Source organism: Canis lupus, chromosome 19, assembly GCF_048164855.1.
Source record: "Canis lupus baileyi chromosome 19, mCanLup2.hap1, whole genome shotgun sequence".
Classification (NCBI taxonomy): Eukaryota; Metazoa; Chordata; class Mammalia; order Carnivora; family Canidae; genus Canis; species Canis lupus.
Window position 1 is genome coordinate 40489733 of NC_132856.1, and position 27684 is coordinate 40517416.

The 27684-nt window shown below is 56.3% G+C and overlaps 1 protein-coding gene across 11 annotated transcripts in view; it reads left to right on the top strand.

Moving 5' to 3' along the window:
- Nucleotides 1-4890: 4890 nt before the first annotated feature.
- CACNA2D2 (calcium voltage-gated channel auxiliary subunit alpha2delta 2) overlaps nt 4891-27684 on the top strand; it is a 138174-nt gene continuing 115380 nt past the window's right edge. For 9 of the 11 annotated variants that reach the window (XM_072786105.1, XM_072786106.1, XM_072786107.1 and 6 more), the window contains exon 1: nt 4896-5125. In XM_072786105.1, coding sequence (XP_072642206.1) covers nt 4911-5125 — 215 coding nt within the window. In that variant the 5' untranslated portion in view covers nt 4896-4910. Of the gene's footprint in view, nt 5126-27684 lie in introns of all 11 variants that reach the window. The other 2 variants (XM_072786103.1, XM_072786104.1) reach the window with 1 other exon arrangement.

A 27684-nucleotide genomic window follows, 5' to 3' on the forward strand; every position in this document is an offset into this window, starting at 1 on the left:
ACCCTCGCTCATCGTCACCCCTGAGCTGAGCCCTGCCCCACGCTGCCTGTGAAGCTGAGCCATCCTGCCATCCACCTCCCTGCCTCTGCCAGGAACTCCTCCGGGGGGCTGTGTTCCCACCTCCGCCTCGAGAAGAGGTCCAGGGAGAAAGAAGCCGGAGCCTGGGCAGACAGTCTCCTCACTGCAACCTGTATACGTCTGGCTCCATCCTGCCTCAGCCCTTTGCTCAGATGCTCTCCCAGAGATGCTCTTCTCTCCATCTCCAGCCACTCATCCATTCAAGCCTTCCCACTTCTTCTGTGTCAGTTTCAAAGCCTCTTCCTCCAGCAAGCCTTCCCTGATCACCAAGCCTCACATTGCTGAGTGACCACATACTCTGTTTCACCCACAGGATGTAACTCATCGTTTGAGGTATTCGTTGTGTTTTTGCCTATGTCATATTTCCCTACTAAGTGGAGAGTTCCCAGGGGCCAAGGATCAAACCTCTACACCTGCCAGAACCTACCTAATTAACTAATGTCTTCTCTAGGTCAAATAAGCAGAGTTCAGTGTCGCTCAAGATGATGGAGGACTTTCCAGGGAGCTTCCACTATAGTACCAGGAGGCCTGGGTTCCCCCAGGAGCACTGTACTGGGTTCTTGATATCAGAGGCCATGATGGGGACACAAAGGTCTGGGTGACTGGCATCACTCTTGGTCATGGGGAGACAGATCTGGGATGACAACCTAGGTCTTCAAACTTGAAGCTCCACCCTTGATCTGCACTGACTGCCAGCCTCAGGCAAGTCTCCTCACCGATCTGGGCCTCAATTTCCCTCTCTGTCTAACAAGGAGGTCCTATAGGCTCTGACAGTCTGTAGCCTAGGACTTGTCCCTGACTTTGACCAGTGGTTATGGTTTACATTACCTGAAAGGGTTAAGCTCCGGCCCCTTCCATTTATTACAATAAGTGACACTAAAGGGATTGTGGGTCATTTACTGTGCAGAGAATCCTTGAAGGATTTTTAATGTCTTTGGAAGTGGGGTCCTGTCTGATTACACCTGGAGGTCATGCTGCATCTGCACCATGATCAGGCAGAAACATTTGTGGGACCATCACATCCCTGGATGTCCCTAAGGAGTTAGTGGGCGAGCCAAAGTAGCCACTGGCAGGTGTGAGCGCTGGCAGTCAGCCCATACATGGAGGTGTCCTGGCTGGGGGCCCTTAGGGACCACTGGCTCTAGCCCAAAGCGGGCAGAGAATCGGCACATCAGAGGGGGCTAAATGAGGCGAGGACAGCCTCCTCTTATAGAAGGATACTTGCCAGGACAGAGGCAGAGCTGGGTCAATGGGGCTCAGAATGGTGGGTCCTGGCTCAGGTCATGGTCAAGTCTGGGGAGTCTCCTTTCTTTCCTTATCTGATATGCCCATCCCATCTTGCTTGTCTTACAAGGCCAAACTGGAATCTCTTCTTTTCTAGGAAGACTTCCCTCCCTGCCGGCAAGTAGGCCCTGCTCTTCCTGGGGATGCCTGAGTCTCTCTGTGGTTTCCTTTCATTAAGCCTTGGCTAGGTGCCAAGCCTTGCCCTTGAGGTTTTACATGCTTTGGGTCTTCAGAATGCCCCTTCCAGTTGGGTACCATGGCTCCCATTACATGGATAAAGAAACGGAAGCTCAGAGAGGCAAAGTGACTTACCCTATAATATCTGATGCCAAAACTTTCACTTCTCATGCCCAGACTAGACCACTCTTCCCAGGCATACCCCCAAGCTCCTGGAGATGCCACTCAAAAGTCCTTATGTCAATAATTCTTGCATTCTCCTAATGGCCAGGTTCTGTGTGGAGCCCTGAGGATGTGACAGGGACAAGGGAGGCTCAGGTCCCAGCTTAACAAGAGTCCAGTGTGCAAGCATTTTCCTGAATCTAAGATGGAGGCTGCAGGCTGTGTGTGTGTGTGTGTGTGTGTGTGTGTGTAGAAGTGGGGCCAGGAGAGTAGGGACTGGAATGGGAAGGGCTTCCTGGCATAAGCAGTATTATGGTTCCATAAATATCCTGGGTTCAAATCGAGGCAACCATAGGAGGAAAGCCTTAAGAAAACAGGGAGCTGTCTAGCCCACTGGCTAATGGAGTGGCAAAGGGTGATGAGAGGGAGGCTGGAGGTGAGGGAGTGCTGGAGGGGGGATCTTGCTGGCCCAGGTATCTGAGATGGACATTCCTGATGGGCTTCCTCCTCCCTTGTATGGCATAATCAAACCTAGGACTTGCTTGGCCCACTGGAGGGTTTCCATAAAGACTTCTTGGTTTCTTCTGGTCTGCTAAGATGACCTCCCCTCAGCCTGCATGCAGAACTGGCACCTGCCAGGTCCCCTGCCATGGTTGGCCCCCCTCTGCCACCCCCTGTGTTCCAACACAGGCGCTTCTGGCCAGGTGGGTAGCCCCAGGCCTTTGCTGCCAAACATATCAATGTACCTGCCATGGAAGTCCCCGCGTTTCTGGGAAGTCTTGATTTTTCCTCCCATGACTTTATACTGTGGCTGGAGCCAGCCGCCAGGAAACCGAGGATGTTGTGAGCCTCAGAAGTTGGAATGTGTAAACTCTTACTACCCGTGTACTCTTAATTACCTCCCCTCCTTATTTGTCTTCCTTTAACGGCCTGTCAACCAAAATCTCCCGCCTTTCCCTCTGTGCCAGCAGCCTCAATTAGGTGCACATCTGTGGTGGCTGGAACTGAAATGCCCTACTACCAAGGCCCACTCACCGTACCCAGTCTGGATATAGGTGCTTGATGGCTTGTGCACTCTTCAGCTACAGTACTGTCACTCTGGTGTCAAAGGGCAGAGACACTGTCCCTGACATTTCTTACCCTGACACTGCAGAGTCTGCCGTGGGAAGGTTCCCACCTAACCCCAGAGCACACCTAACCCCAGAGGGTAACACCCTTTGTGCAGGTTCCCTGGAGCCATGCACTACAGGCATTTTATCCAGCAAACAGATGGGGGAAGACACCATGGGCCCATCCTGCCCTGAGTATGGGAGAAACAGAGATGCTGGAGACAGGTATCAGCAGGAGGGGCTGGGAGGGGGTTGGTTAGCTCAGGGTTTGTTGCCTCTTCTGTGCAGAACTCCCCCACCCCCTACCCCCTTCTGTCTAGCCTGGAGGGTTAGCCCTATCCAGAGGTGGGGGTGGGGACATCTGGCACAATCAGGCATCTGCTTGTCCCCATATAGCTGGCCTAGCTTGGCCTCTCAGAGTCCACTAGGCCCCTCCTGCTCACCAGGCCCCAAGACTGTCAGGGGTTTGAGGTCCAGGGCATTGCCTTTCTCTGATAATGTTTTTGGGGCCTCAGAGTTCGTGGCCTGTTGGCAAACCTCACTTAGATCAGGGAGGGGGAAAACTTCAAAGCTGTCCACTTGTCAAGCCCTGGCTTATGAGGGTGGGGGCAGGTGTGGGACACCCCAGGCAGGACTGGGGAGCTAGTAAGGATTGTCCCAAGCCTTATTTCCAGCCCCTGACCTCTGCCTTCCTTAGTCTGGGGGCCATCATTCTTCCCTCCTCAACATTAAGTCTTCCTCAGGCTGACTTATGAGTGGGTGATGGAAGGCTCACACAGATACCATAAAGTGGGGACTCTTCCCCACATGGCTACTATTCCTCATTCTTCATGTTAAACTCCCAGAGTCTGTGGTCAGCTACTGCTAAAAGAATCTTGCCCCAAGCCAAGCTGGCAGGAAGCACTCTTCCATCCTGTCTAGAGGGAAGAGCAGAGTTCCAGGGGCAACTTCAGGGGAATCTCTCAGATTTGGGAATCTCTGCCAACCAAGAGTGTTTCAACTTACCAAGCAATACACTCCCATTCTCACTTCATGCTAGAAATCGGGTTAAGCACCCCACACAAGTATCCACAAAAGAGGAAACTGAGGCTCTGAGAGGCCCACAAGCTGCAGAGTCAGAAGCCACACCAGCCCCAGGCTTCTCCCTGCAGCAGGGAGGAGCCAGGGGCCTCAGGACAGAACTGATCGGATTGTGGTGCAGGGATGAGCTTCCTGGCCCTAAGGAGTCTAAATAGAGGCTCTGGAAGTCTCGCGGGGGGGTGGGGGGGGGGCGGCTAGGGTCTGGTCTGCACACACTGCCTGCTTAGGCCCGTGAAGTAAATGAGTAGCTGTAGAGGGCTGCATCCTGCCATTCTCAAACCCCGCACAACTGTGCGATTAGACCCGGGAGACCGAAACCCTTCCTTTCTGTCAGGGAGTGAGGACCCCAGTCCCCTACGAGAGGACTCTTGCAGGTAGCCGGAGCCGCTGGGGGTGTGAGTTTAGCACCGATGCCCTTTTCTCTGGTCTGAAGTCTGCCATTCCACCATTAAACCTGCGACTCCAGGCCTCGAGCCTGTTGAAGGTCGAGCCCCCGTAAGGGTCACCCGCGCGCCTGCCGTGGGCCGCGGAGCCCGGAACTCCCACGGCGGGCGCGGCGGAGAGGGGCGGGGCTGGGGGCAGAGGCGCGCACCGGGAGGTCGGCCGGGGCCGGGGCAGGACGCGCGCGCACAGGCTCCGCTCGGCCGCGCGGGCCAGCAGGGCCGGCTCGGGGCTGCGCGGGGACGAGGGGCGCGCGGGCACGGGCGGGCGCGCGGCCGCGGCGGGGGCGCGCGGGGGCGGGCCGGCCGGGGAGGGAGGGGGGAGGGCGGCGCCGGCAGGTTGGCGGCGGCCGCTATTTGAGCGCGGGTCCCGGGCCGGGCGCTCAGAGCGCTTCGAGTCGGCGCGGCGGGGAGGTCGCGGCGCGCAGCCCGCAGAGGCGCTGCGGCCCGTGCAGCCCGGGAGGCCCGGCGCGAAGGAGGCGGAGGAGGCGGAGAGGCCGGATTGCCGCCCGCTGCCCGCGCCCCCCCACCCGGCCGCCGCCGCCCCCCCTCCCCGCGGCGCCGCATCTTGAATGGAAACATGGCGGTGCCGGCTTGGACCTGCGGCGCCTCTCGGCCCGGCCCGGCGCCGACTGCGCTCCCCTGGCCCGGCCGCGGCCCCCGGCCCGGCCCCGGCTCCCGGCGCCCGCCGTCCGGGCCCCCGCGCCCGCTGTTGCTGCTGCTGCCGCCGCTGCTGCTGCTGCCGCTGCTCGCCGCCCCCGGCGCGTCTGCCTACAGCTTCCCCCAGCAGCACACGTAAGTGGCCTCCTCGCCGGCCGCGGGACCCCGGCCGAGCCCCGCGCGCCCCTCCGCCCCCGGCCGCGCCAGTCCCTCCCCGCGCCGGGGCGGGGCGCTGGGTCCGGCCGCCCGCTGCGCCCGGGGGCGGCGGCCCCGAGACCCGAGGACGGGCAGCCGCGGTGGCAGCCGCGGTCCCGGCGCTTCTGGCTGCGTCGCGAAACTTCCCCGCGGTGCCCCTTCTAGCCCCCACCCCCACCCCAGACGGGGCAGAGCAAGATCTGCAAACCTCGGCATGGGGTGGGGGGCTTCCGAGTTTGCCCGCTGCTTGCCCTGCCGCTGTCCCGCTGAGAGGGGAGCCTGAGGTTGGGTGGGGGGGTGGCCGGCGACCCCTGCCCGGCAGAGTTGGAGCCGCGCGTCTGCTCCACGTTTCCTCCCCAGGGGGAACCCGGCGCTTTTGAGCCAGAGGCGGAGGACACCTCCACACCTGTCTTCGTTGGCCTTTTCCTTTGACGGGAAGGACTGGATGCAGAGGGTGCAAGCACCTTCTTGCTGTGGCCAGTGCCACAGAGGGGGTCAGTGTCCCTTGTGCTTGTCCCCTCGCTGCACCTGAGGGCAGGGTCCCCTGGAGAGCTGGGAGGTGAAGGTGCTGGAATGGGGGCAGAAAGTGAATGGCAGGGTGGACCCCTGCCTGCCTCTGCTGCTGCTGCCAACAAGGGAATAGCATCTCCTGGCCCTGCCAGCTTCTGCCGGTTTTCATGGTCCTTTTGAGCCTTCTCTCCCTCCCCAAGGGCCAGCAAACTTGGGCATCCTCCTCTGATGAGCTCAGCCAGATGTGTCTGGGGCTTGGAGTAGGCATTCAGTGCCCGTGGCCTCTAGGACAGCAGCTATTTCTGTGGGCACCATGCCCCAGACTTAGGTCAGTGCCCAGACACCTCTCACCCCTGTGGCTTTGGGCCGTGGTGACTGCCTTGCTGTCTGCTATCTGTCTCCAGGTCTGTGGAGCCACCTGTCCCTGGGATACTTCACCAGTAGCCAGGCCTGGGGTTTGGGAAATGAGTAGCTGGGCTGCTAGTGGCCAAGGGGAAGGTTCTGGCCTAAGGGAAGGGGAGAGGCTGACTCTGCGTCATTAGACCATTTCTGCCCAAGGGTAGGAGACCCTGGTTTTGCCTCAAAACCTGCCGACTCCAGCTGGTAGGTTCGCTCAGATGAGGGAAAAACAAACTCGGAAAGGCACTGCTGAGTGTCTCTTCATCTCGTCATTTCTTTCCTCATACAGCCTGGCTGTGCTCAGGCGGGTGATCAGTTGGCAAATTACAGGTGCCGCACGGACGTGTCCTCTGTCAACCGTCTGGATTTGTGTGTGTGTGTGTGTGTATGTGTTGTGGGGAGGGGGTGCTCAAGGAGAGGAGAATCATATGGAAGTTCAGGGCCTGTGGGTGCGTTATTGTCTTTTATTTGCTGTGATGAAAATGGACTTTAGCAACAATGTTTAAAAAAGAGCAAAAGCATTATTTTTGTTGTTCTTTTTTCCTCAAAGCCAAGCCACAATATTTTTTCCCTAGCCATTTTATAGCTCCTTGAATGAAGGTTTAAATAGATGTCTCTTTTCACCTCTTCCCACCTGGCCCCCTCTCCTTGCAACCTGCAATGGACCAGATGGCTGCTGGGCCTGCGTGGGTCTCCATTGGAAGGACAGTGTGAGACCCTGACCAGAGTGGACACCTGTCACTCTGTCCCCAGCAAGAAGAGGATGAGGCGGGTGTGATGGCAGCGGCACATTTCCAGCTGGACGCTCTTCTCTTGTCCGTAGAGTTGGAGCTAATTTGAGGGTTTGGGACATGTCTCGCAAACCATAATTAGAGAACGAGAGTGGGGGTGGGACGGGGGCTGCGCGGCTCTGAGGGTCCAGGGGGAAGTGACTAATGTGACGACGACACACAGGGTTTACCGTGACAGCCAGCGCCCTTCAGCTGCCCTGGTCCCGCAGATGCGGATGCCCATTGATCCTCACAAGGAGGAAGGGGAGGGAATGGAGTGAGGGCCCCTGCATGGCTAGCTGGAGCAGGGGCTTTTGGGGCTTTTGTCGAACTCACATAAAAGGCTGAGGCGGCTGCCTGCCGTGGGGCTGCCTTGGGGGCAGATGACCTCCCTGAACTCTTCCTGGGTCAGCGGCCAGGCTAGGATGAGACTTTGATACAGGTGGCTTTCTGAGATGGGAAGTGGGAGCCTCATCGTCATGGCACTGGGGTGACGACCCCTGGGCGGAGAGGGCCCTAGGTGGGAAAGTCATCTCCTCGTCTGCGTCTGGCAGAGCTCTGCGAGCCACTGGTTTTAAGCCAGTGTCGGTTTGGGGTCCGGTGGCCATTATTTCTGTGATTGCTGTGGCAGAGTGGCTCTGTGCCCATCAGGCGAGTGGACCGAGGCAGCAGTGAACCAAGGAGGGCAGAGGAGTTGCCGCTGGAGTGGTGACAGGGCTTGGGTTTTGGCAGCAGAGGGTGGGGGGAACTCCCTCACCCCGCCTGGACCTAAATCGGGGTTTCAAACGAGGAGGCCATGAGAGCAGGTACATGGATGTGTACCCGTGCACTCGTGTGTTTGGGGGTGAAGTTGGGGGAGAAGGAGTCAGAGCACATTCTTCCCTTTTACCCACCTCCCCATTCCCAATTCTGCGCACTCCCGCCGTGGCCCTGAATGGCGAATGGCCACCGCTGCCTGCCGAGGGCAACTGCTTTGCCTCTCTCCGCGTCTTTCTCCCATGTGTCTTCTGGTCCCCTCCCCTGCCGCCCTCTGGGGCCCCCGCAGCCCCACTCCTCCATTTCCTTGCCCATCCCTCTCAGTGCTCTGTGACCGCCTCTTTTGGGGGAACCTCTGAACCCAGTTCTCTGGCATCCCTGGCTTCCTCCGTCGCCTGCTCTGTGGGGCCCTGGCTGAGTGCTGTGGGAGCCCCAGGCTGAGCTGCCTGGCTGGTCACCCCCTCTTAGCCCCACTCTGTCGTGGTGACAGCACTGGCCAGCACTCCCTTCCTCTGGCAGGGTGAGTGGGGAGCTGAGAGCGGCCGAGGGGTCTGAACCCACCTAGCAGATTAATGACAGCTGGAGTACGTGCTCTTTTTCCTGAGTGCCCACGACGGGGCATGCGTCAGTCTAGCTATGGTTAATGGTGGGTGACGTGTGCCTGTCTGGGCCTCGGAGCCCGCGCCTTCACCTCCCTGTGACTCTCCCTGTTAGAGGGAGGCAACATCACACATCTGGGTCCCCCATCTCCCCAACGACCTGCCGCAGCTTTTGCAGGAGGGAGGGGTGAGACTTCACAGCCTGCTGCCACCACCACTGGTGTGCAGAGCTGCCAAGGGCTCACATCCCTCTTGGTGTAGAGACCCTGGGCTGCTGTTCCTGCTGTGCCCTACCCCTGTTGGGCACCTCCTTCTGGTGAGCCATGTCAGACTAACCCCTGAGAAGGTGGGGGAGCCATTCTTTAAGATGAGTCTCCTCATAATCTGTGGGCGAATCTCACTCTGGATTCTCAGTCACCCTGGTGTCCCCAAGGAGAGACTGACTCACAAGTAGAGTGAATACTTCAATACTCAGTGCCTCCTTTTCTCTGCTGCCTGTATGCAGGTGGGCACCGTCAGCTTCTGGCACCTCAGATGTGTCTGGGGGACCCTGCCAGCTCCTGAGAGGAGGCAGTTTGGGGACATGCTGGGTGTCAGGTGTAGGCCCAGCAGGCTCAAGCGTTGGCCTCCAGAGCTGACCCTCTTGTTGGGATGACCTTGCTTCAGTTTCCCCAGCTGAGATAATAGAACCTGCTTAAGAGGCTGGTGGTGAGAATTCCTGTGAGGGGACATAGCCCTCTGAGGGGTGGGGAGGCTTCCACGGGTGGGCACCGGGGCACCTGTTGTAAACGTCAGCATCTCGCCCTAATGCTGCAGCCAGACAGGCCTCTGCCCACCAGCCTTTTCACATTGTTCCCAAGGGCTGAGCACCTCCTATCCTGCTTTGCTGGTGATTCCCCTCATCACTGCATGCTTTGTTGAGGGGTTTAAATACCTCTTTCAAGGTCTCATACCCACACCTTCTAAAGGCTTCTGGGTTGTACCCACCTACATAGGTCTCATACCCACACCTTCTAAAGGCTCAGACTATACCCACCTACATAGGGTATCAGCTCCTGGAGGACAGACTCTGGGCCACCTCCCTCCTTCCCTCCCTGAGCCCAGCTTGACTGTGGTGGGGAGCATCACCAGGCTAATAGTGGGCCTCCTCTCAGTAAGCTCAGGCCAGGCCCTTAGATACATTACTCCCTTGGCCTTAAAACCTGGGCTCATGCCCATTCCACAGATGAGGACACTGAAACTCAGAAAGATGAAGGCCCTGCCCAAAGCCCCACAATTTCTGAAAGCAGCCCTGGGAGAGGACTGATCTGTCTAGATGCTTAGCTGCCCTGCCAGGGGCCTGGGCACATCTGAGCAGTAGGGCCAGGAAGTTGGGGGTGGGGACCCAAAACCTGGGTCTTTGGATGAAAATGAAGAGGCCTAAGACCTGTGAGGCAGTGTGCCTAGGCCTTCCAGCTGTAACCTTTCTTGCACTGTCGCTTTGCTCTTCCAGGTCTCAGAAGAGCGGGGGGGGGGGGGGGGGGGGGGGCTTCTTCCTTGCCCCAAGGCTGCCCTGCCGGCCCACTTCCACCCTCTTCCACACATACACACGTGATGATGGGGCCCCCAACTCAGGTGTTCTTTTCCAAGGCTTTGAGTCATCAGCCAGACCTGCCTGGTATGGGGGGTTGGGCAGGAGGGGCTCCCAGTGCAAGATGCCAAAATGCCATCTCCCCCTCCAGATTCCAGTATGATTCTGGAGAGAAAGGGCATGGGGGTGGTTAATGGAAACCTGAGGCTGGATCCTCTAGTCCGTTGGGAGTTTTGTCAGCCCCGTGGGGACTTCAGAGGACTCAGGCTTTATAGACCTTAGCGGTTTTCATGCTCCAAGGACTGGTGTGGCCTGGGGGACTATGAAACTCTTCGAGGGCCAGCTGGAGGTTTTGGGAGTCAAATTAGGCAGGCCTGTGGGATGAGCCTATCTGGCAGGTAGTGGTGTGTGTGGGTGGGGGCTGGTCTCTTTCTCCTTCCCCTTCCAGTACCCCTGCCCTGCTGCTGTCCTTTCAGTCTTCTAGATTGAGATCTGCCTCAGGAACTGGTGACCTGTGTCTTTAAGTGAGTGGGCTTAGGGCCTCAGGTGGGGGCAGGATACATCAAGGTCTGGGGTACTGTGAAGGCAAGGGTGGGGGGCTTTCCCACTGCTGGCTACAATTCCTTCAGCCAACTGGCGAGCTTCTGTTCATGTCAGGTTGGTTTTTTTTTTTCCTCTGGTGCCTACTGTCTAAACAAGAAGCTACAGAATCAATATTCGTATTCCCAGAGGGAGGTGTATGTGTGGTTTTTGCTTTTTTTTCTTTTCCCTTCTTCTCTTGTTCTGTGTAACCTAAAGAGCCTTCCGAGTTGCCTGTGGCTAAGGTCGGTGGGGGAGTTGGCAGTGCAGGTGACCACCAATGGATTGGGATGCCCCTGGGGGGGGGGGGCACAGGGATCTCGTAATGCTACCCAAAAGGAGTCAAGGATGCTGTCATTCAGGCCCACATGGTCTGAGCCCTACTTTATGTAGGCACAACCCCGAGGCTTGACTCTGTCTGGTCCTGCCCTTCCACTATGGGACTTAGGTCATAGGTTTGGTGTCCCTGGGCCTGATCCTGCTTGTGGGCCACCTAGTCCCTTTCCCATCTGAGCTGGGCCCCCTCCTTCTGGGCCTGGGCTGGTCCGCCTGGCTTCTGGCCGCTGTGTGTGCTAGTGCCTGAGCCTGTGGGGAATGGAACCTCATGGAGTAGGAGACCCTGTCTAGCTGGGATTAGGTGAGGGAAAGCTTCACATGGGGGGCCTGGGGGCCCTTGCCTCGGGTTAGCCTGGTTCTGGGAGGGACCTCTGTCAAAGGCATTTCCAGCCCAATCCTGTCAGCTCGGTGGCTTGCATGCCAGTGACCTTGGACAAGGCCCCTCTCCTCCACCTGGGCCTCAGTTTCTTTTCCAGGGCTCAACTGACTGACATCCCCATGTCCTAGGAAGATAGGCTCAGGGTCTTCCTTTCCTCTTCACGCTGTGTTCTCGCTGCAGAGTGAGGCCTGACCCCCCAGCCCCGCCAGACCCTCCCTCTGCCAGCGGGAGGGGCACGCACCTCACATACTGGCCTCTGGCCACACCTTGGGTATCTCGAAGCTGCTTCTCAGACTGACCCACTTTGAGCTCTAATCAACCTAATTGTTTAGCAGAGAGGGAGGGGCATGGGAAATCTTCCCTGCTGGTCATTAACCAGCTCTCCCCACCTTGGAAATGACTCTGTTAAACGAAGAGGAAAGGAGTGGTGAGAAGAGGGGGGAGTTGTCCCCTCTGCCTTCCTTCACTGCCCTGCGTAGCTGGTGGGTTCCTGGCTCCCACCTCGATGCCTTCCTTGCCTGCCAGCCAAATCTCTCTGAATGAGCGCCCTGCTTGGTGCACCCTCAGGCTCTGTCACACCTCTCACCAGCTGTGCGACCTTGGGGACTTCCTCGGCCTTTCTGGGTCTTGGGGCCTCATCTGTAAAATAGGGTTTCCTTGAGCGTGCTGCCTCACAGGGCTGGGGTATGAAAGGTCCCAGGGGACGGGCCTGGCCCCGGGGAGTACATGATAAGGTTGTGTGGATCCTGACTTGATCTGCTACGGTTCTCAGCCCAGCCAGGCCCACCCTCTCAAGTGCCAGAAACCTCTCCTGTCACCCACAGCACCCATGGCACCTCCAGGCCCTATAAGCACCTGACACGCAGCTGTAGTTTCTGTGTCTTTCCTCCTGTGCTTGGCCCTTGCCTTGGGCTGTGTGTGGATGTATCTAAGAGTATGCTCTTGTGTGTGTTTGTGCACATGTGTTGGGTATGCTCACGTGAACACATACTTGTGTGAATTCCACTTGTACACGAAGATGTGCTTGTGTGGGTGTGTGTGCATGTGCATATGTGTCCCTGTGTGCGTGTGCTGGCATATTGTTTGCACATGTGCAGGTATGTGTGCATGTATTTGCTCATGTGTATACATAGGTGCAGGTGTGCATGAACAGGAGCACAAACATGGGTGTGTGTTGTGCATGTGTACATATGCAGACGCGTGGTTCATCTCTCTGTACCCAGGACGTGCTCTCAGTGCCCCCTCCCGCACCCGCCTTTGAAGTTAATGCCACAGCTGGCTGGGCAAATGCTGGCAGCAGGAACTAAAGCAGCCTGGTTGTTAGGGCCAGTGTTTTGCAAACTTTTATGTCAGGAACAGCCCGAGTTAAGGCTGATCTGGAAAGTTTGATCATCTACCAACTGGCTCGATGACAGTCTGTGAAGGAAACACACAGGCTGCATCCTTGGAATTCAAATTTTTGCAAATTGAGTGGTATTTAGATGCACTGGAGGACTTGGGACTCAGAGGAGCTTGGTGAGTCCTCTATGAAGTGAAGCATCTTTGCAGACAGACCTTCCCTTGTGAGGAATGTGAAGGGTAGGCAGGGAGGTTGGGTAGTGAGAGTGGGAACCCTTGCTGTGTGACCTTGGGCTGGCATTTTCCCCCTCTTGGAGTGGGTGCTTCTCATTTGCACGGCAAAGGGAGGGAGACTGGCATCCTTGGAACATCTGCTGTAGGTCTAGGGTTCTCACCCCTAGGAAGATATTTGTGCAGTCGGTTGCTGGCATGATTTGGGGTACAGTAGCTCAATGATCCCCATATGTTTCTCTAGTTAGGGCACCTCCCATGAAGTCTCTTCCTTCCAAGGATGAGTTTTTGTCTACTGGGTGCTGGCCCTTGGGGCTGTTGTGTGCCCAGCTGAGCTCTGGCCCTGATATGATGGGTTCTGATGTGGGTTCTGATGTCTGAGCGGATCATAAGTTTTGCTTTCCTGGCATTCTCAGGGTCTGTGTGTTGTCAGTACTGGGGTATCCCAATGTCCTCGGCATTTTGGGAGGGGGCTTCTGCAAAAAGCAGAAGTGACTGAGAAGGCCTCTGGAGCCTGCAGGACCAGTGGGGGTTCCGGTTGGGGGGCAGAGTGCCTGGGCGGGACTGTCTCCTTGGGTAGTATGGACTTTGCATGGTTCCTTGTCTTGGGAAGGACATATCCCAACCACAGAAGCCTCTGGGGACCCAGGCACCTCCATTTTAAGACAAGGAAGCTGATGTCTGAGATGGCAGAGAGGAACCTTCAAGCCCTACGTGTCTTCGCTTGCACAAACCCTGTGGATAGGGCTCAGTCCCCAGTGCTCAATACAGGCTGCTCAGAGAATGATCCCAGCTTAGCTGTCCTTGCACTATCACATACAACTGGTTCTCTTGATAAAAAACATCCCTGGGGTGTCTGAGTGGCTCAGTCAGTGTAGCATCCTACTTTTGATTTCGGCTCAGGTCATGATCTCAGGGTCATGAGATCAAGCATCAAGCTGGGCATGGAGCCTTCCTAAGATTCTCTCTCTCCCTCTCCCTCTGTCCCTCCACTTCTCTCTCTCCCTCTCTAAAAAACAAACAAAAACAATCATCATCATCATCCCTGACATGGGATGCAGGAGCAATTTGAAGCCTCCTCTGGCAAATCCTATAGAGCAAGGTGCCTGTGTGGTGTGAGGCTCCAACTCCTGGTCTTCCTCTGGGACAGACGTTGGTGCCTCCCTGCCATTTTAGAGTCAGCAAGGCTTTCAGGGTACCCTCGGAAAGGACAGCTTTGTCGCTAGGCAGGCAGGAATGGCCTGGTGTGTTCCTGAGATGGGTAGAGGCCCCTGCTCTGCTTCGAGTTCCCAGCCTGACGTGGCATTTTAGCCTTGATAACTTCCCTCTGCAGCCCCGTGTTCTTTGCCTGCCGGCGCCGCCTAAAATGCTGTATTTGAAGCCTTAAAGGTCAGGCCTGGTGCTGCTACCAGTTCCAACAAACAAACAACAAAACAACCCACCTCAGCCCTGCCCCCAGCTTCATTTATTAGAAAAGAGAAATGAGCTGGTGAAACAGGCTTCTGTGCTGATGGCTGTCACAGATGGACGTTTCTCTTTTCTCCTTGTGAGCTGAGGCTGGGATGGGTGGGGGGAAAACCTGGAAGACTTCCCTTCTTTTCCTGGACCCCCTGGCATGCTGCAGTGTCTCCTGCTGAGGGGTAGTGATGACCTTGTACCCCAGAAGCCTACTGTGGGCAGAGCCCCATTTCCCAGGCCAGCATTGAGGCTGCTTGGGCTGGCTCTATTCTCTGGCCACTAGCCCTGTGACGCTCCAGGCTCCAGCCAGGCCCAGCCACTTGCAGATCCTAGTAGGAGCTCTGGCCTTTGTACCTCCTGGCCCTTGCTCATCATATCCTTCTGTCAGGCTGGTCTGTTCAACCCAAGTACTGAGGCAAAGAGCCCTTCTCACCCATGCCTGCCTCTGGCTTCCCAGCCCTTTGTGGGCCTTTCTGACAACCCTATGCCCCAGTGTATAGGGCCCTTCCAGGAGTAGGCACTGGGCTGACTACTACCCCTCCAAAATGTGAGTCTGAAGAATACATTTGGCTACTACTACGAAAAGGAGTTTTTGCATACACCATGGCGACTACAGCATGATGATTTTTTTCATTGTGGTTAGTCCTTTTATCCTCTGATAGGGAGGTCAGAGCTGTCATTAAGGACTGAGTCCACCCCTGCACTCTGCCTGACTGGCCTCACTTTTAGTGGGTCTATTCTTGGCCAACTCCCCTCGTGACAACATGATGGCTGCCATAGCTCCAGGCATCACAGGTACTAGACAATAGGAGTGAAGGAGATACTGGATTCCTCTTAAGAAGCCAGGAAACCTGGCTCAGAAGCCCCTAGCCAACTTCGCCTCACAACTCATTGGTTAGCACTTGGGTCACATGTCCACTCTAAACCAATCACTGGCAAGGGAGAAAGTGTACTGTGATTGGCTCTGGCTAATCAGGATTTACCCTTGAGCAAAGGATGGGGTCACCTTGGGGCTGGAGGCAGGAGAGATGCTTACAGACTTGGATTTTGTTAGCAAGAAGCGGGGAGCAATGGAGAATAGGAAGCGATTTCTGCTCCAAGATCAGACCAGAGGCCTAAACATGGGATGGGGGTGAGGAAGAAGGTGGGAGGGAAGGAAGGGAAGGGGCATGTCCATGCTCAAGGAAACATTGTTAGGAAAGTGGTTATTTTAACCACATCACCAATCACTATGAGCTGGGCCCTGAGTAATGTGTTTCATGTATCCTATCCAGTGAGATCAATCCATTTTTATTCCCATTTCATGAACAAGAAAAATTGAGGTTCAGCAGGGCTGAGTGATGCTGAAATCACACAGATAGTAGTGGAGGTGGGATTCCTACTCCAGTACTCAGGTCTGAGCACCCAGCCACGGCCTCACATGGCCCTCCTGCAGCCCACCTCCTCCTTCAGGCTTTCTCCCATTAGCCAGCTGGGAGCTGACAGTACTGTGATCACCCATGTGGACAAGTAGCAGGGGAGCAGGACAGCCTAGATTCACTCCCCCCTTGCCCCCACCACTCTACCTACCCTTCACCCTCCATCTTCCCACCTGCTCCATCCCCCAACTCCCACCCATCCCTGGTGGTGCCTAGATTTACCCATGGGAGACTCAGAGGCAGCAAGGTCAAGTATTTAAGCCAGACCCTGGCTGCTGAAGTGCCCAGAAACCTCAGGAGATTGTGCTGTAGGGACTGGGCCTCCCCTTGCCCTTCCTCCCTCTGTCGGTGTCCTCCTACCCCACCCTATCCTTGGTCTGTGTCCAGCTCACTGTGGGAGTCTGGGCAAGCCACTGCCCTCCTCTGAGCCTCAGGGTCCTCATTATTCCTGGGACCCCCCCCAGATTGATGGATCTTTCTTCAGCTGAGGATGATGCTCTCCTGATACTCCATCTGTGTGGCTCTTCTCTCTGTCCTCCCCTGTAAGCTGGTGCTGTGGAGACCATAGCCAAGGGGGCTGCTTTTTTTTTTTTTTAAGAGTTTATTTATTTATTCAGGAGAGACACACACAGAGAGAGAGAGGGGCAGAGACACAGGCAGAGGGAGAAGCAGGCTCCCTGGAGGGAGCCCGACGAGGGACTCAATGCCAGGACTCGATCCTGGGTCTCCAGGATCACACCCTGGGCTGAAGGCAGCGCTAAACTGCTGAGCCACCCGGGCTGCCCGAGGGGGGCTGCTTCTCATGGGCCTAGGAGTGGGATAGCAGGATAGCAGCCATCACTTTCCATGGGGGTGTAACAAACAGCTACTGTGAGCCAAACGTGGAGTAAGCCAGGGAGTGGTCAAATGGGCTGCAAAGGGCCTGCCTGTGGTCCAACTGACCTCTGCCTGTCCCTTAGTGATTGACTGGGAGTCACTGTTCCCCAGAGCCTCCCCTGACTTCCCCTTGTGGGTCAGAGGCTCCCTAGGCTGCCTGAAGGTTCCCCTATTCTTGTCTTGCTGTAGACCTTGCTGCCTACCCTTCGAGGCTGTGTGCCTGGGAGAGGCAGGGGCAGGGCCACTCCTCAGTAAGTGAACTCAGTAAATGTTCACCAAACAGAGTCTACACAGGTGTCTACAGACCAAGCTAGTTGTGTCTTTGGAAGCTGGAGTAACTAAGGTCTAGGACAGGGCCTCCATATGGGCCTGGCTTTGCTGGTGCCAAAAGGCAAAGGCCATTCCACACACCCTCCTGTGGCTCTCTCACAAGGAATTGTCCCAGCTCAGGGGCTGACTCTAAGGTCTGCCCTTAGGGGAGAGGGGGAGGTGGGGTCCAGGAACCCATGAGACTATGTTATTTAATTGGGTGGGGGCAGGGCCTAGGTACCAGTATCTTCCAGAGCCACCCAGGTGAGCCAAGGTAGAGAAGCATGGCCATAGGGAATAGGAAAGTAAACACAGGACCCTCCCCTCTGCCACCCCACCCCACCCCACCTCCACAGCAAGGGAGATGGAGGCTTCCAGGCAGAAGGGGTAGGGGTTGGCATACTGGTTCTGGGGAGTCTCCTGGTTGTGGTGCCTCTGGAAGCTGTCTGTTCCCAGGTTCCTCTGCATGTGGCCAGTGGCCAGAGTCTGTGGCCTGTCTCAGGGAGATCACCAGGCTTCCTCAGCTGAGTGCCCCCACTCCCTCCTGACATGCTCTTGCCTCATGCACCCTGCTGACCACTCCATAGCCTGCCCGTGTTTCAGAGCCCCCCTCCTGACCACCCCTTCCCGCCTGAGTCCACTTAGCTGTGTGCTGGGCCTGCTTTCTGGGAGCTCAGTCTGTGGGGGAGACCGTCAGTGAAGACGAAATGGAAGCAAGGCTGAATAAATAATAACTATGCGTGACTGGTGCTCCAAGCAGCATCCAAGGGGTGAAGAGACATTGCCTCCAGTAGTGGTGGGGGAGGTGGGGCAGGGCTCATTTTCCAGATGGAGTTCAGGCGTCCTCAGGGTCTCTGCCATTCCCATGATCCTGAGCCTCCCCCAGACAGGGCTGTGGAGGCTGGGGAGAGCACTCACACCCACTTCCCTCTGAGAGAAAGCATGTCCCCACCCCCACCCCCGCAAGGACAGGGGCAGGGGTGTGGTAGGGGAGGGGTTTGCCCGTACAGATCCAGCCCAGTTTCTGAAGCTCCAGGCAGGCTCCATCCGTGTCCTGCTGTGCACCTAGCACCCAGGACACCTTGGGCTGTGCACTGCTTGCGACTGGGGCCCTGCGGCACTGAGTTCCGTGGCACAGAGCAGCTGGAGAAGGGTGGCAGGGAACAATCCCAAAGGCCGTTAAGTGGGGGTGATTTACATGGTTTCTGAGCCAGCGCCTGAGGAAATAAATTCACAGGTGATTTCCAGATTGGTGGCGTATGGAGGCCGTTACTCTAACATGCAGAAGGGTGGGGACTCCCTGAGGCTTCCAGAGGGACCCAGAGCCATGGACTCTACTGGCTTTGTTGCACCTGCCTGCTGCTTGCTAGAAAACCTGGTCAAGGAGGTGGGAATTGAGAAGGAGAGAAGCTATGGGTCCTAAAAAGAGTCCCAAATATGATTTTGTTTGAGTCATTTTTGTGCCTCAGTTTCCTAATCTTTAAAATGGGATCATATTTCTTGGATTTTTCTAGTTGTGAGTATAGAGCATCCAGTCTTTTAGCCAATGCTTTCTGAGCACCTGCTATGTGCCTGGCCCTGTACTCAGGAGGTAGTGTTTTTGTGACAGTTTTTGTGACAGTCAAAAACATCAGGGAATTTGTGAGTGCTTTGCACTTGCGGGCACCTCTGGCTGGAGTGGCAGCAGGAGGGTCTTACTGCTGGAGCCCCATCTAGCCTGTGCAGATAATAATACTGTTCCCAATCCCTAATGTACATTAAGCTGAGATTCAGTGCTCTTTGCTGGCCCCAGCCAGGGGGCTCGGGGAAGGGGGGTGACTGGGGGAGGTGTCAAGGTCACAAGTTACAAAGTATGGGGCAGTGTTGGGATGCCCAGGGCAGGAGGCTCTGCACCAGGGCCTGGTTGTTAGTCTGGAATGAATGAGTAAATGGAGACTGAGCACTCCCCTGCCAGTCTGTTCCCCATTCTCCCCTGCCCAGAGGGCCAACCTTCCCTGGGTACTTCCAGACCCATGCAGCCCGGGGCCCTACTTCTCCCAGATGGAGAGATCCCAGAGGGTAGGGGCCAAGTGTTAAGCACCTCTCCCATCAGGACAAGTAGTAGGAAATCTTGTGTTAAGCCCAATTTACAAAGTTGCTGGGCAGCCACTCTGAACCCTGTTTTTCTCATCTGAGAAATGGGGAGAGGCAGACTGGCTTGGGTGAATGTGAACTGGGCTGGTAAACATAGGGCAGATACCCTTGCAAGTCAGTGAGAGGGGGACACAAGGGCCTTGCTCTCCTTATCTCCCCACTGTCAGGAGCCCACCACCCTCCACCCTTCGGTACATGGAAGTGCTCCCCATGTACTTGAGGTGGGAATTCTGCCAGGCTCTGTGTGGGAGAGCAGCCTGCTTTGGTGCTCACGCTTGTTCTGTGTGTTCACAGGACGTCGCTGTGGGCAGAGCTGTTGGGCTTTGCACGTGCTGCACCTGTCAGGACTGCACACCAGCTCTGCAGTGCTACCTTCACCTGGCCAGACCCCTGGGTTGGGTCAGGCCCTTTGGCACGCATCCCACCCCTCGAGGCTTGCTGGACTCCTCTTCTCTCCACTCATCGGGTCTGAATCCGATCAGACGTCCATCCTTTCTGCTTGAATGCCAAGCTCCTGAGGGCAGGCCCAGATCTGCCCTGACCACCACTGTATCCCTTTCCGGGACCCAGCCTGCAGCCTGGCGCAGGAACCATCTGAATGAATGAATGGAGAGGGAGGGAGCAAGCTAGTGGGGAATTTGCAGAAGGTTGGAAACACCTGCAGAGTATGTTGTCGGTGATAAGCCCTGCCGGGTTTGTCTCTCCTCCGGCCAGCCCCCATGACAACTCAGGCTTACCAGGCAGAGTGGCTCATATTGGCCTGGGCACCTCCCTGGGGCTCCTCAGAAGGAGGTGCTGCTGCTGAGGTGGCCTCTGAACCCCCCTCCTTGCTGTAGCCACGGATCCTGCACAGCACAGCCCTCAGAGAGGATTTGCATTGCTAAAGGATTCACCACAGAGCACCTGTGAGGAACCAGCCCAAAGCATGTCAAGGCGGGTTGAGTACTCACATTCGATTTACATGCAGCTTCGAGCCTCTGAGAAGCCAGGGACTAGCAAGAAGCAAATCCCAGAGGAAGTGGGCATCCTCCCCACCCCCAGCCCTGACTTAGTCCAAGCTCCCTGGGGTGGGACAGCATGACTAGGATAGGACCGCTCTGGGGAGAGGGTAAGAACTTCCCAGTTACACCCAGCTTTGGCTTGCTTGAGGAGGCAGAAGGTGGGCCCCTTATCAAAACTGGGAAAGGTCATAAAAGAGGGGTGGCCCTTGTCTGCACCTTATTTCCTACTTTAAATCTTGGCCATTGACATCCATCCTGGGATTAGGGAGGCCCTGGAAGATAGGGAGCCATACTGTGCTGAGTTCAAATTCTGGTTCAGCACGGACCAGCTGTGTGGCTTTGGGTGTGTTGCTTCATCCCCTGAGCTTCAGTCTTCATCCATGAAATGGGCCTGGTTTGGTGTGCACCTAGCCAAGGGTGCTATGTGACATCAGTGGGAATCGCACACAGAGCACCCAGCATACCATAAGTGCTCCATATCGTTGGTCCGTTTCTTGGTGCTCTGCTAGCTGTTGAAGTTGGAGGCCCTTTCCCAGCCTGCCCTGCAGCCTCTGCCCCACTGCTAAGGTAGGTGAACAAGGCAGGTGCCAGTCTGGGTATCAGAGGATGTTTGGATAAATCTGTCCCTAGGCATTTCCAGAAGACTCTTCTTTGCCAGCCTGCAAGCTAAGTTCTGCAGGGAGCTTGGTGATGGGATCAGGCTATAGTCCCAACTTAAGGCAAGGGTTAGTAAAGTGGGATAAGAACTATGGGTTTGAGAGGGCATGGGGGAAATCTGGGAAGACTTCCTGGTGGAGGTGACTTGGTAGAGGTGAGTCAAGGCCAGAGAACAAAGCTGGCCTGATAGGTTGAATTCTGGTCTTTGCTCTACCTCTTCTCTGTACCTGGGTGTCCTCCAGGGACCTGCCAGCTTCCACAGACGGATCTTTGCCCTGAGAAGGAACTAAGGACCCCCAAGTAAGGGGTTTCTGTTCTTCTCAAGGCAGGAGGCCATGTCGAGGATGAACATAGAGGACAGCTATTTGTGGCTCAGCGAGGATTTGACTCATGCTAGGGGGTGGGGAGGATGTGCAGGAGGGGAGATGGGGACGTGTGAATCACAGAATCTGACTGAAGTAGTTGGTGACACACGGATAGAACCTATATTGCCATCTCCAGTCAGCCTTCAGCTATTGGTGTGGGGCAGGGAGAGGTGGCTGGAGCTCCTAGGTTCCTCCCTGACTCACCCGGTGGCCTCTAGAGGGGCTTCATCCATACTGTGTACCTCCTGAGAGCAGGCATGGCTCCCCTATCACAGCACAGGGCTGAGCACATGGGGTCTGCATCAATATATCTGCCTCTTAAGAGTCAGCTTTGCTAAATCTCAGTTTACCCATTTGCTAAATGGGCCTGGTTAGGGGTTACCTTCCCATTGTGCCTGACTCCCTGGGGAATATACTGGGGTGAGAAGCAGGTGCTACAGACCCAAAAACGGCCTTGATCTGTGCCAGTAACTAGGGCAGGTGGCTCCTGGCCTGGGGAGCAGACGGTGGATCCTGGGCAGACTGGCTGGCAGGTACCCTGTGTCCTTGGCCTGGACCCTTTGCTTTGCTCGGGGGAGGCCTCAGCTGCTTCATGAACTCCTCTTGCTCATTGCTACATCCCAGCTCTAGACTGCTAGGAAATTTGCAAACAGTGACACCTAGGTGTTGGTACCCTGAGACCCATGATCCTCACCCAACAGGGGAGCCCAGGCGGATGATCCTGGTGCCACTGCAGTTTGAAAACCACAACCCCATCTGTCCACAGATGGGAAACTGAGGCACAGAGACAGGAGTGGGTGAGCCTGCACAAAGCCCAGGGACTCAGGCCCCAAGAACCAGAATCCAAGTATGCCGGAGAAGGCAGCATGGGGCAAGGGTGGGTGGAGGTGCTGGGCTGCCCCAGGTGGGACAGGGAGGCAGACATTCGCAGAAGACAGCCCAGCTCTGGGCTACTCCTTCTCTGTACTTTCTTCTTGCTTCCTGGAAAAATTGGCTGCTCCAGCACCCAGTCCTTCTGGGAGAGCCATGAATTATGCACAGAAGCCACAGGCCTAGGCAGGCCCATCATAAATGAGCTTTAATAATTCATACGGAGAGGAGCCAGGGATAGGGAGGGCCTCCTGGGCCAGCCCTGGGGCAGCTGCAGCACTGCCAGCCCCTCTGCAGTCTTCTGCTGCCCAACCCACCTGCCTGCTCCTATGCCGGCCACGCGCAAGCTAGGGCAGGGTGGTGGGGAGGCCACTCCGACTCTGGGGAGGTGCAGCCACTCAGCACATGGCCCGTTCTTCCAGGCCAGAGAGCAGGAGGCTCCTCTCTTGGCTCTCATAGACCAGGTTGGACGCGGACAGTAGACAAAAAGAGAGGAGGTCTACTAGAATGCTAGCTAAAAGAGTAACCCCACGGCGCATGGGGAGATCAGTTGCTGCGTGGGAGGCCTACTTAAAGTGGGGTGGGGGAGTGGATTACCAAGCCAGTGATGTGTGTGCAGAGACCTGGAAGTGGTGAGAGAGGGCCCTTCTAGACTTCTGAGGAAAGGCCAATCCAGGCGGAGGGAACAGCATGTGCGAAGACCTGTGCATAGAGTACAGGAGTGTATTTAAGCCCCAGTGAGGAGGCCAGTGTGGCCTGAGGAGCAAGGGCAAGAATGCCATTGGGAGCAGAGCCGCTGGATGGACTTTACCTTTCCTGTGGTGGCCTGGAGCTGCAGCATGGTGTTGACAGAGGAAGGACACCATTCCAACAGGACACTCTGGCTGCATGTGGATGTGAACAGACTAGGGGCAGTGGGGGTGAGGGCAGAAGCTGGTGACGGCACGTGTGCTGGGGGAAGATGGTAGTGGCCCAGGGCAGGCTGTGGGCCAGAGAGGTGGCAGGCAGTAGGCAGATTTGGATACTTTGTGCAGGTGGAGCCGACAGGACTTGCTGATAGAGAGAAAGCAGGTTCCGGGTCACCCTGAGGCCTTGGGCTAAGCAGTGGGACCTGCTGTCAGCTGAGCCAGAGGCGGTGGCCAGTGAGGGAGAGAAGGGAGAATGTGGATCCAGAGGGAAGTCAGGGTCTCAGTTTTGGATCCATTCAGTTCTAGAGACCTATTGGACATCCCAATGGCCCTGGCACCCAGCAACCGGGCATTTGAGACCAGGACCCAGAGGAGAGGTATGTGTCATCCTGATGGGCATTCATTAGCTGTGTGACCTTGACCTCATCACTCAATTGCTCTGTGCCTCAGTGTTCTCTGAAGAGTAGGGATGAGGGTTTGACAGCCATGAAGATGAATTGAGGCAGTGCAGTGTGAGCCCTAGTCTCAGTCACCGCTGCAACGCCCAACTCACAGGGGAAGGAAGACCCCAATTACAGCCCTTGGGAAATGAATCCCTACATGGCCTGTGGAGGGTTCAGGCCACCCCTCTTTGGGCAAAGAGAGAGAAACAGAGATCTGGAGAGGCCAAGCACAGTGCTATGGCTGGTACACAATGGCTGAGGGAAAGACGGCTCTAGGGCCCCTCCCCACCCTCCAACCTGAGCTCTGGCCTGGAGCCCCACTCCTCCCCTGCCCCTTGGCGACTTCTCCAGCCACTCTGATAGTACTGCAAGGGCTGCTTCCATGGAAGCTGGAGCAGTCCCCCTTAGGGCCTCCTCCCCACTGCTGGAAACCTCAGACCAGGCATGATGAGGGGCGTCCTGCTGGGGGGCTGCTCAGGAACCCTGTGGCTGTGGGTGATGACAACCACCTCACTTTCTAAATGAGAGCACGTTACCAAGGTCACACAGCTAACCATGACAGAAACAGAAGTCAAATTCAAGTGACCCTCCATACTACTGGGGAGCCCCGCCCCCACATCCCTGGCTGAGGCCTGCCGCATCTGTGGGTCCTTCCTGACTGCTGGGGCCCCTGTGGACCCTAATCCTGCATTCTGTGGAATGAGGCTGAGGTCTGTGACCATTTGCTGTGTGAGTCCATCCCTCTCTGGGCCAGGTGGGCTGCCTGGTTCTCCCAGCCCTGGGCCATGCTGCTCCCGGCTCTGGGTCTTCTCCTGTCCTCCCCTCATCAGGCTGTTAGGAGTAAATACTGGGCTGGACCCAGCGCCCTAATTAAAGCTGGATGATTCTTCACTGTTAGTCTGAGGGGGGAGGCACAGTCTCTCTGCCACCGCTGCCTCCTAGCCGAGAGCCAACTAGAAGGAAAAGCGTCTTCCCGGGGAAAGATAGGGAAGGGACAGCCCGTAATTAATAACCTCATTAAGGAGCAGTATTTGGGCAGGGTCCCAAGACACACATAGTCGAGGCCAATGGATTTGGACTAATTCGAGCTTCGGCAGCATCAGCTCCTCCCCAGCTCCCCAGGGTCCCTGAGGATCTCTTGTGATAAGTGGACTGCCTTTGTCTCTGTGTATGTGGAATGGGGGCTTGGGAGCTAGGGAGGGATGACTTGGGGGAAGGTTTGGGTACCATGTTGCTCACACTATAGGGCTTTCCTTAGCTGAATCCCAAATCAGTTGAGGATGGGCCGGTTTCGGTTCCTTTGAGTCCTGTGCCTCAGTTTACATGCTGAAGGGGTGGGCAGCTAGCTGGGGAGCCTCATTCCACCCTGAATCAGCTGAGCCAGCATGCTCCCCACAAACTGTGCTGGCTGGCCTCTACCTCTGTAGGCACTCTCATGTCCTTGGCCAGGAGTGCCTGGACCCAATTGGCCTCTCAGGAGCAGATGACCTTGGCTAGACTTTTCCCCTCTGCTGTCCTCAGGAGACTGTAATCAGATCAGGGTCCAGAGTGATACCCCGGGCTTTGAGCCCCAAAAGACGCTGAGGCCCAAGCATCTTCTCTCCTGAGTAGACAAGGGAAGGATGCTCCTATCACAGGAGGCCCTGGCCTTCCTGAGGGGTTGCCCCTGTTGTCAGGGTCTCTGAGGCAGTGCAGGGGGGTGCTGCAGCCCAACTGGAGGCTTCAGTCTAAGGAAAAGGCAAGGCCACCCCACACTTAATGAGCTGCAGGTCTGAGGAAGAAGATTGGACTGTGGGTCTGTGCACATGAGTGTGTGGGGCAGGCAGCACTGCTGATGTCCCTTCCATAGGGCTGTGATTTCCACCTGCCTCTTCTAAGGGTTGTGAGAGATAGACAAGTGGTGAGCTTTATTGCCATTTTCCAGATGGAAAAACTGGGGCCTAACAGGACACGTCTGGTTCAAGGCCTCAAAAGAGCCAGGGCTGATCCTGGCACTCAGTCTCGGTAGAGAGGGACATCCACCCGAGCAGTCAGGGAGGACTCCCTGGTGGAGGTGGCTGTGGAGATGCCACAATCCTGGGGTGCGGCCTTGAGCCTCCTGCCATTTGCCATGTGCCCATGGTCTAGGGGCCACATGTGCTCTCTGAGCTTGGGGTAGCTGTTGGGGGACTAGTGCCCTCTCCAGGCCCACTCACCAGTCATCTTCCCCCAGGCTGGGCTCAGCCTGATACAGGCCCTCTAGCCCATCTCTGGGGCTCTCTTCATGTCTGTGTCTCTCTGTCTGTCTCTCCCTCACCACCCTTCTCCTGCCCTATCTTTTCTTCTTTCCCCTTTAGAAGACTGTGAAGGCGCCGAGGTGGGAGGTGGCAGGCCAGCTGAAATATAATCAGAATAATTAAATAACAATTTATTTTAAATCGTTGCCTCCCCCAGCGCTGGGAGAATAATTGGCCAGCCTGTCACAAGAGAAGTAGGAGACCTGTGGGCTGCCATCACTGCCAGGTTTGGTTTGCATGCCCTTAGCAGCAAGTGGCCTTCATGGCCCTCACCTGCCCCAGCCCATCCACCCCTCCTGCCTCACCTGCAGTCCCACCCTTGCACCCTGCCCCCCACCTACCCGCCCACCCGCCCTGTCACGATGGCTGCTCTGCTAAGCTAGTGGGAGGACAGCAGATTGCTTATAGGTCCCCAGTGGAACCAGGTTTATCCAGGCAGTCTGCCTGGTGGAGGCATCCTGCAGCAGGGCTTTGATGGCAAAATGCCTCCATAGTGGTGAAGAGGCCAGCAGAGGCAGAGATTGGTAGTCCTGAGGCCTCGGCCTCCCTGGGTCTGCCCCTGTCTGCTCTGGAACAAAGCCTGCCTCCTTCCCTTCTTGCCCTTCTGCAGGGTCCAGATGCCCACACCCACCCATGCCCTCTGAGGGGAAACCTGCAGTGTCACCTGTCTCTGGGTTTTTGATTTGTTTAATTATAGATGAGTTTTCTGCATAATTTATTCCAAAAGCCTGGATTATACTGTACAATTAAATCACATTCTGATCAACAACTTCGTGTATAAAATTAACAACTGGCAACAGTTTAATCTGTCCTGCGGCATCTGCACGCAGGCTCTTTCCCTCTCTCCTCTCCCCCTCCCCCCCTTTTCCTGCCCCATTCTCCTGCCCTGCTGCTCCCCTCTGGGGGAGCCTGCACAGCTGGCCTCCCCAGGTTCAAGCTGGGCTCTCTGTGGGTCCGCCTGCTGAAGGGGTCCTCGGCCTACACGCAGATGAGCCCACACCCTTGCCTGAGAGTGACAAGGCCTCTTCTCTCACACACCCTTCTAGGTTCTGAAGCGTGCCCTGGAGAGCAAGGCCTGGTGTCTTGCAGCACCTTGGTTCTTCTTCCCACTGGGCTGCCCTCCGACTGGCAGGCCCAGGATGAGTGCTCTCTGCCCTGTGCCCACTCCCTGCCTCTCTCAGGCTTTGGGGGAATTCTTTCCACACTCCCTCCCCCCGCACCCCTCTTCCCAAGTGTGGGCATTCGTGGGAGATTTCCTAAGCCCTGGGCCACTCTGTTGGGTGTTCTTGTAGTCCCCAGGAGTCCCTGGTAACTATGCATTGAGGCTGCCATGAGGATTTGGCCATTGAAGCTTTCAGCCAGTCATTCCCCCCATTTACAGATAGGAATACTGAGATTTGAAGGGAGCTGGACTCCCTGAGTCAAGGTCACACAGCCTCCTGGGCCTGAGGCCTCCCAGAAGTTGCTGAACCCTGGATGGGTGGGGTCAGGGAGCTGATAGAGCAGGAAGGACAGGTCTGGCTTCTCTGTGAGTAGGTGGCCCCTCAGCCATCCTTGCCAGGGGCCTTTGCGTAATGGGGGCCTGGCAGCTGCACCTCCCTGTATTCAGGCACATAGAGGACACACAGACACAAGGGTCTGTCCTCAGCCTCTCCTGCCCATACCAGTCATCCCAAGGGCTGTAGCCCCTGGCTGCATGTGCTTCCTCCCAGACACTTTTTCTCCTCCTGTCTTGCTAATTTGGCACTCAGAGACACTTATAGAGAAACAGTGTCATCTCGATGAAGAGCATGGAAAATCACAGGGATGGAGGGAACCAGCAGGTGTGTCTACCCTATTGGGAGGGTGACCCCTGGGCAACACTGTCTGATAGGGAGGCGTGGCACCTGGAGCCAGGCTGATGGGAGCCCAGGCAAGATTCTGTCAGCTTGCCTCTGACCCAATGTGCCTGGTGTCACACCTTGTAGCTAGGTCTGTACACCAGCCAAACCCTGGAGCCCACAGAATCTCATCTCTATGATAGTGAAATGATTTATCTATCATGTTCTTCTTAATACTGGGGCACACATAATTGCCTTCCTAATTGGGTTTGGTTTAGGTGAATTATCAGAACAACTTGTTTTCCCTGGCATTGTTTTGATGCTCAGTGCAGCTAGGGTCTGGGGGTCTGTCCATCAGGCAGGTGCTAGACCAAGGGCTAGGGCCATCCCCAGGTTCCAGGAGGATGTGTGTGTCCTGCTGTGTCATGGGCGGACTGTCCCTGTGGCCTACAGCAGAGTCTAGAGCTGCTGAGTCTGGGGGAAGAAGTGGGGAAACCA